The sequence below is a fragment of the Pinus tabuliformis genome, chromosome 9 (genome assembly GCF_031772625.1).
Source record: "Pinus tabuliformis cultivar Carrire ecotype Pingquan chromosome 9, CPIR1, whole genome shotgun sequence".
Classification (NCBI taxonomy): domain Eukaryota; kingdom Viridiplantae; phylum Streptophyta; class Pinopsida; order Pinales; family Pinaceae; genus Pinus; species Pinus tabuliformis.
The window spans coordinates 1,385,775,518-1,385,786,235 of NC_142307.1; the positions used below are offsets into that span (position 1 = coordinate 1,385,775,518).

Genomic DNA, 10,718 nt, shown 5'->3' on the forward strand with positions numbered 1-10,718 from the left:
AAGGGATGAACTCTTGGAAAATATGTTAAATCCTCCTTCTAGGGATGAAATAGAAAAGTTGGAGCCATCTTGGAGCGAGTTCACTCATATGTAGGTGGACCACTTTCCACAGTGTCCACTGCAAAGCACAGGTATTATGTGATATTCATAGATGATTTTTCCCACAAATGTTGGATCTATTTTATGAAGAACAAAGATGAGGTTTATTTGAAGTTTGTTGAATTTAGAGCCTTAGTTGAAAATGAGATTGGAAAGAAAATTAAATCCCTGAGAAGTGATAATGGAGAAGAGTATGTGTCTAATGCCTTCAAAGAATTATGTGCCAAGGAGGGTATTAGAAGGGATTTGATTGCACTCCACAACCATAGAAAAATGAAGTTGCAGAGAGGAAAAACAAAAGTATTGTAGGAGCTACTAGAGAAATGTTGCATGACCAAGGGTTGCCACTATCCCTATGGGCTGAAGCTTGCAATACTGTTGTTTACTTGCAGAACAGGAGCCCTCACAAAATTCTTAGAATGGTTTCACCTAAAGTGACTTTCACTAGGAGGAAGCTAGATTTGTCCCACTTTCGTATTTTTGGATTCATAGTCTATTGTCATGTCTCCAAAAATAGCAAGAAAAATTTGGATCCCACTACAGAAAAGGGGATATTTATGGGTTATTCTGAGACACCTCATATTTACCGGCTATACACGTCCTCACTCAAGATGATTGTTATGAGGAGGGATGTGATATTTGATGAGGATAAATTCAATGAGTTCTCTAGAACAAGAGATGAGCATACCACGAGAGGAGGAGCTTCTAGCTCCAAAGGAGGAGCCTCGGTCATATCCACAAAGTGAGATATTACTCAAAGGAAAGATGACATTCCAAGAGGATGATGTGGAGAAGCCACATGTGGAGGAGCAAAGAGCAGACCGAGTAGAGGTACCCACTCACACAGAGCCTTCCAGAGAACGGAGGAAGAGGACTGGGATGGTTGACAAGTTGATACAGGAAGCTCAGGAGTAGGTTGGAACTCCTAGCTCCTTGCGTAGACAGAGGAGATCACCGGAAAAATATATAGGATATATGGCACTCATGATAGACTTAATAGATTCTAAGCCATCTTATTTTGAAGAGGTTGTTTCACAGCAGGTGTGGGTAGATTCCATGGTGGAGGAGTATAACTCCATATTGAAGAACACTGTTTGGTAAGTGGTGCCCAAACCTAAGAACAAGTCATTTGTTGGTTCCAGATTGTTCTATAAGGTGAAATATGCAGTTGATGGTAGTGTTGAGAAGTACAAGGCCATATTAGTGGAAAATGGCTTCTCATAGTTGGAGGGGATTGATTATAAGGAGACATTTACCCTTGTGGCAAGATACTCATATACCAAGACCATACTTGCATTGATAGCACAGTCAGGGTGGAGGATCCACCAAATGGATGTTAAAACTACCTTCCTCAATGGAGCGGTTAAGGAAGATATCTACATTGAGTAGCCTAAAGGGTTTGAGACCTTTAGCAGGGAGACACGTGTGTAGGCCCAAGAGAGCCATCTATGGTCTCAAGTAGGCACCCCATGCTTAGTACACTCACATAGTTTCTTATCTCAATGGATTGGGCTTCACTAAGAGTGAAGCAGATGCCAATCTCTACTACATTATGGTAGATGAAAGTTTGTTCATCTTGGTTCTGTATGTGGATGATTTGATACTGACAGGAAGGATGGTTTTGATGAACTACTTCCTTGGCTTGAAGGTGCGGCAAGGATATGGAGAGATATTTGTTGGACAGGGGAAGTACATCCCTGAAATCCTTTAGATATTGCATATGTAGGATTGAAAACCCATGGATACTCCTCTAGGTATTACCTGGAGGAAAGAGGATGCTTCTATAGGAGAGGTAGTAGAGGGCACTATCTACATATAGTTGGTGGGGCTTGATGTACTTTGTGAACACAAGGTCTGATATTTGTTTTGCAGTGAACCAGCTTAGTCTGTTCATGGTGGAGCCTTGCAAGAGTCACTAGAAAGTAGGAAAACATGTTCTAAGATACCTCAGAGGCACACCAAAGTTTGGATTATGGTATAGGCATACTAATGGAGTGAAGCTCCAAGGATTCATAGATGCAGACCGGGCAGGGAGTCTCTCATACAGGAAGAGCACATTGGGAGTTGTCTTCAGTGTTTGGTCACTAGCAATTTCTTGGTACAACAAGAAACATAAATATGTAGCATTTAGCTCAGCAGAGGCCAAGTATATGGATGCTAGTCAAGTAGCATGTGAGGCTATTTGGAAGAAGATCTTTGTTGGTATCTTCAGTCAGGGGATGGAGCCTACATTGATCCATTGTGACAATTAGATTTGTATAAAGCTCTCTGAAAATCTAGTGTCTCATGATAGGTCCAAGCATCATATAGACATAGGGTACCATCACCTGAGAGATTGCGTGTAGAGGAGGATTGTTATGTTACACAATATTCTTATAGAGGAGCAAATTGCATACATTTTGATAAAGGATTTGTCAAGAGGAAAGTTTGATTTCCACAAGAGCAGGATTGGGGTTGTTTGGAACCATTTTCTTTCTAAGAGGAAGAAGATCTTGGTTGGTATCTTCAGTTAGGGGATGGAGCCTACATTGATCCACTGTGACAATTAGATTTGTATAAAACTCTCTGAAAATCTAGTGTTTCATGATAGGTCCAAGCATATAGACATAGGATACCATCACCTGAGAGATTGTGTGTAGAGGAGGATTGTTATGTTACACCATATTCCTATAGAGGAGAAAATTGCATACATTTTGATAAAGGATTTGTCAAGAGGAAAGTTTGATTTCCACATGAGCAGGATTGGCGTTGTTTAGAACCCTTTTCTTTCTAAGAGGGAGTGTTAAATTTTCGCAAGAAAATGTTTCATTTTACTTGTGCCTTAATCAAATGAATAAATTCGAATTTCCACTTTAGCAGGACGAGTTGTCAAGCAGTTAGCAGGAGTGACATGGCCAAATCACTCAGTGAAGTCAGTCAAATCAATTTTGTGGGCTAGAACTAGAGTTGTGTGCAAGTTGGTGGCTAATATATAGCTATCTAGAGGTGTTATCTTCAATGAAGGTAAGTTATCTGAGCTCTACTCTAGAATAGATTCAGTATGAGTTCAGTTGAGTAGTTGTAACTATTGTAAACATAACTAACTATCAGTTAAGTAGCCAATTTACTAAAATAGCCCTAGTCATGCATGCAATTCGAATTTCCTAGTGAAGTTGGAGAGAAAAGGCATAATGTAATCATTATTGTATACTAGTGAGTGTACAATGTTTGCATGTAGCAGGTGAGCTAATTTCCTCAGGAATTGTGCAAGGAAATAGGAGCTTCCCTATTCTTTAGGAGCAAGAATTGCGCAAGGAAATAGGAGGAAGTAGGAGGCCTATTTTGGCTAAGTATTAGTGAGAGCATACTCAAGAGGAGATTAATATTGCAGTGTAGATTGAGCTTCAAGCATTGAAGTAGTCATTGTAATAGATCATTGTTCTCATCTAATATAATACAAACAGACGAATGGTTTTCTTAGTTGGTTTCCTCAGTAAAGAACTTTGCGCATTGTGATTGAATGATTGCATGTGTTTCTACTGTTAGTTTTCCTTCTGCGGAATTTAGTAGAGGAAATTTGTTTCTATTAATTTCAGTTTGATTTCATTAGCAACTACAATTTCTACTGTAATGGCTATGGTGAAATGCAATTTCATTATACCAAGTTGTCTTTAAATAATTATAACATGTCATCATTATGACACAAGTAGAGTTTGTGCTACACTCAAATTTTATTCATCTCATTCTTCTTTAGTCATTTTTCCTCGTTGTCTTTCATATGTATAGAGCTTGAGTGGGCCTAATGGTTAAGAGCATGTGTTTCCTCCTAAGAGGTCATAGGTTCAAAACTAGAGGGGGGTAGAGTATGTATGCCTTTGTAGACTTAGTAGTCAAATCATTGCGTAGAGGTGGGTCCCTTGTCCCACAAACAAGGGGGTCTCATACACCAATTTGGTGTCTCCCTTGTCCCACAAACAAGGGGGCCTTAAAGGTGGGTCCCTTGTCCCACAAACAAAGGGGTCTCATACACCAATTTGGTGTCTCGCTACAAAAATTCATTGTTATTAAATCAAATTCATAATATTGCAACTATTATATTATATTATAATCCAAGAAGCAAAATTTTGTAACCCTACAAAGTCAACATAAGCCAATCAGCGTTGGCCACGACAAAACTTAATCAATGTACAAGATTGGAGACAAACCACCACTTTCTTTCCGGCAACAAGAAGGAAGAGGAGCAACATATGATATATCAAAAAGTAGGTGCAAGATGTGAGAATTTTACGCATCAAGGAGCAGGTGCAAGGTTGTTCTGGGTCCCTTGTCCCACAAACAAAAGGGTCTCATACACCAATTTGGTGTCTCGCTACAAAAATTCATTGTTATTAAATCAAATTCATAATATTGCAACTATTATATTATATTATAATCCAAGAAGCGAAATTTTGTAACCCTACAAAGTCAACATAAGCCAATCAACGTTGGCCACGTCAAAACTTAATCAATGTACAAGATTGAAGACAAACCACCACTTTCTTTCCGGCAACAAGAAGGAAGAGGAGCAACATATGATATATCAAAAAGTAGGTGCAAGATGTGAGAATTTTACGCATCAAGGAGCAGGTGCAAGGTTGTTCTTTAGAACCATGCGCAAAGTTGCAATTTCAATAACATGAAGTGACATTTTTTCATTGAAGTTGACTTAAAGGACAGTTGGTCAGGGTCTCAGCCCATTTGGGAAAGCGGGTTGGACTTCAAAACGTCAAAATTGTGACGAAATCGCAGATTGAATTACGAAATAAAATGAAGATAAATATATATGATTCAATTGGAATACCTCCACAAGAACCGAAAGTCATGAATTCCTATATATCAAATGAATTACTAAATCTTTATTTATTAATGGATGGATTTCAACGCACCATCTGTTATTTATGACATTATGAATTAATGCCTTAGAATAAAACTAATATTGTTTAACAAATCACACTGTAACTACTAATGACCCATTTTTTTAACATGTGATATTTTAACGGCGGATCGAGTAAATTAAATAGCAGTGCTGTTGGGAATTCCCATGCCAGTAATTCCTCCTTTGTGAGTCAGATCCTAGGTGTTTGGATAAAGCAAAGTATAGGGAACCTTGGCCGGACCAGACCTGTTCTTCAATATTTCTGCATTCAGGTTTCTTTCTGTTATATTCTTCTCTATCTCCTTCAACTTTGTTCCGAAACGTTCAAAAGCCTCTGTCACACGTTTATCATCACTCCATTCACTCGTGGCTCTCTGCCCCAAGTAAACTTCGTCTGTTGAATGCCTCGACAGGATTTCTATGAGGGCTATACCAAGGGTGGTATGAAATTGGTTACTTAGTGTTCTAAGGATAGCCAAGTCCGGATTCTCCACCAGCTCTGAGAACTCTTGGGACCCTTCTTCCGGGATTAACCTTCTGCTGATGGTGGGCCGATCAGGCATGTATCCGGCGTAAGGGTATTGCCCGTAATTAACCGCAGCGTGAAGAGCCGAGGCTACCCATATGATTGTTGTTATTACTTTTTCAACTTCTACGCTCTCCATGCTGTACCACCATGTCTCGTCCTTCTTATCTCCGTGACCAACATTTTTAATTTCGGTCCACCATGCTTGCAGCTCTGTGTCAGATTTCACTGCATCATCATTCTGGTAGTACAGGGACAGGTACTCCTTAACCCATGAAACTATTGCGAACCATATCTCCAATCCATCCACAGCATAAGGGTAGTCTTCGATCATTAGCTTCAGCCCGTAGGGCATTGATGGGTCCTATGACACAGATCAAAATTCAAATGGATGACACAGATCGAGATTAGGCAGTATTGATTATGATTACCTCCTAAGGAGATCTGCAGGCAACTCTTGTTCGTCAAACCTCCAGTCCTTGTACGCTACTGCAGACATCTCCATGCTATACCTTCCAGGAAATACTCTTGTTTCAAGAATGCCTCACCATTTATAAGAATTTGGCAAGCCAGAGCATTAATTTTCATGGTGTCTCGGAAATGGGGACTCAGTAGCTTATACACGGGATGCATCACACTCAGCTGTCTGTTGGTGGCGATGACAAATGGCTCCGTTACTGCGTGAGTATTAAGCCTGAAAAAAATCCCACCATCACTAAGTTGGGACCCTATATTATTGTAAATACTAAACAGATTCTGCATGTATATTCCCAGATTCTGCATGATTTTACCAGTGACTGATAAGCTGATGGTAACCAGAATCATTAACGGCTACGTAGCATTTGGCGAGCTGCCATAGAGCTCCTTGTGCGCCTTCCTCTGCAGGAGTGAACACCTCCTGAAAGCTTTCGCGGCGTTGATGTGAAGGGGGTAGGCTCAGCTCGATTGCGACTGGTCTTAATGTGCCATCCTTCTTAAGGAACAGAATTGTGCGAGAAGCATATATCTTGGTGGTAGGCAGAGCGTTGATTCGGTTCACATAAGGCATGAAGACATCATGGTGGTCCAGAATGAAGCCTGTTGTCCTCCATGCTCTGAACATACGTCATATCATATAAATTTATAAATACATATCTTTGAAAGGTATCCAAAATAATAGTCTCAATACATCTGCCCATACATAATAGATATATCATATTAATTTATAAAGACAAAGATAAGAGACATATTATATTAATTTATAAATACAAAAGGGATCAAAAACTTGGAATATAAGTTTTTAAATAACTTAATATACACCTTTCCAACGATAAGAGATATATTTTTTTAAATGAAGTTTGACCTAAATAGTTTTTATCCATTTATTTGTTCATAATTTAATTTTTGTTACCGTAAATTTTATCTAGTTATGAAGTCAATATATTCATGGTGATTATCGGTCATTGATTTATATGTTTTATTTATTTATTGAAGTTTGCCTTAAATAATTTTTTTATTATTTATTCATAATTTAATTTGTGTTATTATTTATTTTAATAATTTAATTTTTATTAAACTATATTTTGTTTAATTATAATATTAATTTATTTATGGGGTTATGGGTTATTGACTTATTGTTTTCATTGGAATATTATGATACAAGAGAAGACAGTTGAACAAGGCTAATTGCTAAACTCTATAGAGGTGTGCATACTTTATTTATTTTTAAATTTGAACTCGTGATATTTTACAAGGAAGTCCTCTTAATCATTAGGCCTACATAATTGTATAAAGAATTTCATTTATGAGAAGTGGTCAGGAAAGGAAAACAAATATGTTAGAATTGTTACATTTTTGTTGTATTTGGTCCAGTCAAAAAAGCCTCATATTTTGTAATATTCATAGATGATGCAATTGGGAAGGTTTGGGGCCCCATCTCATGAAAAGTAATGGCTAGGTGTTTGAAATATTTCTAAAACAATCATGATGTTGAATTGTTTGAGGAGAAATAATGGTGGATAGTATTGATACCAACATATTGCTGAATTGTTTGAGGAAAAATAATGGTAGAGAGTATTGTTCCATCCAATTACTTTAACCATTATTGTAATAGGTTCTAGATAAAGCATGAGAAGATGATACTCCTGAGCAGATTTGGAAAAGATGAATTGCATTATCATGGACATGGTGAGAAGCATCTCAAATCTAAGATTTAAAAAACATTTTTCAGTAAAATGAGTAAGGATAGCTTGTTCCTTATCATCACCCATTATAGCTTTAGATAGTGGCATTCACGAGGAAGATTGGTATCAATTATTTTCATTATATCTTTTTTATCTTCTACATAATCCTAAAGAACATAAAGAGCATAGGACCAAGTTAATCTGTATAAATAAAGTTTAAAGTGGTGATTAGAATAAATTAGACTCATGCATAAAGTCAATTTAAGTGAACTTTATTAGTTTTTATTTTCATATTATATAGTCTATTTAAAGTCACAGTGAATTCATTGTAAATTGTTACTCAGTTGATTATAAGTTGCAAATATAAATATAAATATAAATATAAATATAAATATAAATATATATATATATATATATATATATATATATATATATATATATATATATATATATATATATATATATATTTTAAAACGGTCAAAAATATTATTAAGTAAATCACTCAAATTATTTTATATCAAATTTAAATTATTTTATATCAAATTTTCATAATTAAGAAACAAGTATACGGTTGGGTGATACCTGCTCTACTGTTAGTCCATCGAGATTCTTTTGTATATGTGAAGCCGTAATAGAACTGATCTGAGGACCATATATCTCTGGGTCCAGTTTACTTCTCGGAGGAAAACTCTGTCAATTCAATCATTCATAACATGAAAACAATGTGAAGTAAGCATAACTAAAATATCAAAGGAGGTTCTGTATATTGATAATGGCAGGGAGGGGCCAGCTCTTTGCTAATTACTTGAAGTCTCTGTATAACAACAGGATCGACACCTGCCAGCATCTGGCGCGCAAACTCTTCGTCTGTCCTCCACGCAAATTCGTCAGCTGTGTCCATTCATTCCATAATTTGTATCAATTTCAATTAAAATCAGGTCGATTGAATCTAATGCAGAATAAGAACATGAAGGGATCAGTTTAGAAGAAAAGTACTGACTGGCAATAACTTGGTGAAGCGGATACTTGAGCAACTTTTCGCCGTCTGTTGTGAGGAACTCCTTGATGAGCTCAAGAGGGATGAGACTCGTCATAGCGTCCAGAATTGGGTTGTCGGGCAGCTTTATCCCATCGGAGTAGAGCTTCACAATGTCTTCAAAGGAATCGAATTCGTTGGGTGTTGGATCGAACAGAGATTGGAGCTCTGGTATCAGGAATTGGACGACTGACTTGAGGGCATACGCCAAGAAATCAGACATTTTCAGATGCCCAAAACGCTCATCTCTGGGAACGTAGATGTCAAGGCTCATGTCCAATGGCAGTCTGCTTTCGGTAGCGGGCTCTGTAATGCCACAAAATCAACGAATGCCACACAATTGATCGGCACTACAAATGCACCAACCTGTTTCTGTAGGAGGGCGGCCCGTTCTGCCCCTCCGCGGGTATGGAAACTGTTGAGACCCTCCCAGCACTGGTCGCCTGAGCTCCACGCTCTTGTCTGGGTCTCCGTGATCATTGTAGAAATCGTAGTCATACACTCTGTCCCTCTCCTTCCTCTCACTCTCTGCCATTCCATCGTATTCGCCTCTCAGGCTTATCAGGTCCTCATTCCTCAGTTTTATGAGCGCGGGAGGACAATTCGAAGGGAAATAGCTCTGCAGATTACAGTAAAACACGGTTAGTAGCACATAATTTCGTCAGTTCCTTTCAAAACATTGGACTCGATCTCAGAGATGTGATCAATGTAAGGTTAGTTTGCTTACACAACTCATGCTATTGTTCAGGCTATTCATCTCTAATGTATAACCTAAACCACTCAAACCATCAATGAAGAATTACACATAACACTGCATATCTAATCTACACATAACACTACATACCCGATTAGAGAAAAAGATACGGCCTCTATTGTCTGTAGAGGCGGGATACACCCACGAGTTGCAGTCGAAATGAACGTTGCCATGATGGGGAACTTCAAGCGTGAGTGAGTTGAGGAAGAACTCATCATGATGCCAATTAGTGATGAAGACAGCTCCATAGAATGTATATAGGAACAAATGAATATTTTAACAATAACCATTAATTTACCAAAATATATATAATTATTATTAAAATATTTTACTTTAACAATTTTTTTTCTATATATAAATTATAGGAACATAAATTAGTTAATATAAATCTTCAAATAGTTTATTTAAATATTTTTAAAAAGTATAATATTTAAACATCTTACACATTTTTTTTACTTCTAATTATTTTACAATATTTTTATTTTTTATTATAATTTACATTATTTTTCTATTTAGAACATAGTTTTAAATTTTTATTTTTATTTAAAAAAAAAAAAAAACTACCCACACCTTTACACATTTTGTTATACTAAATGTAAAATAAACCTCTCAACTCAATAATATTTTAAATCACTAAATTTATTTATATATTTAAAAAATATCTTAAATTATAAAAAATTACAATAAACACATGAAGAAGAACAAAACATTTATTTATAAATTAAACTTAACCTTTAACAAATAAACTCATGCACCTATAAAATATACTTCATCTTTCAAAATAAACTCGTGCTCCTGTACCATGTCATGTGTTTGTGTTTGGTTAAAATGAACTATATTCGCCCCACTATTTTCCCAGCCCGTGACTATTTTCTATAACTTCGCCCCTATCGTTTTCCCATACTGTTTTCTATAACTTCACCCCAATCGTCTTTCCAACCAGACAATACTTTCTATAATTTTTAACATTAAATGATCAGTAATGGTTCCTTGCATTTCTCAACTAAACATTTATCTCTTACCATCCCCATTAAATGATCAATAGTGGCCAGTCTAATTTTCGTGTAATGAACTTAAAGAAATTATTTTTTTACCTTCATGAACTTAAAGAAACATTGTTAACCCTTCCATTATCCTAATCAAACACTCCTCTTTACACCTTTACCATCTATGTTAGAACAAGACTCAAGGGACCACCTTCACTAAGTCAAGGCCATCATTTCTAAATACTTTGTTTATGCAAAAAT

At 36.7% G+C, this 10,718-nt stretch overlaps 1 protein-coding gene and 1 pseudogene across 2 annotated transcripts; both read right to left on the reverse strand.

Moving 5' to 3' along the window:
- Positions 1–5,118: 5,118 nt before the first annotated feature.
- LOC149153668 (putative linoleate 9S-lipoxygenase 5) lies at positions 5,119–6,621 on the reverse strand (annotated as a pseudogene). Its single transcript, XR_016263331.1, has 2 exons — positions 6,311–6,621; positions 5,119–6,213 (listed from the first exon to the last, which is right to left on the reverse strand). The product of XR_016263331.1 is annotated as a putative linoleate 9S-lipoxygenase 5 (transcript).
- Positions 6,622–8,233: 1,612 nt separating this feature from the next.
- On the reverse strand, positions 8,234–9,644 carry LOC149153669 (linoleate 9S-lipoxygenase 2-like). Its single transcript, XM_089443892.1, has 5 exons — positions 9,582–9,644; positions 9,084–9,336; positions 8,682–9,023; positions 8,487–8,572; positions 8,234–8,371 (listed from the first exon to the last, which is right to left on the reverse strand). The coding sequence occupies exons 1-5, from the start codon at positions 9,642–9,644 to the stop codon at positions 8,234–8,236; spliced, it is 882 nt and encodes a 293-aa protein (XP_089300018.1).
- Between the last annotated feature and the right edge of the window lie 1,074 nt (positions 9,645–10,718).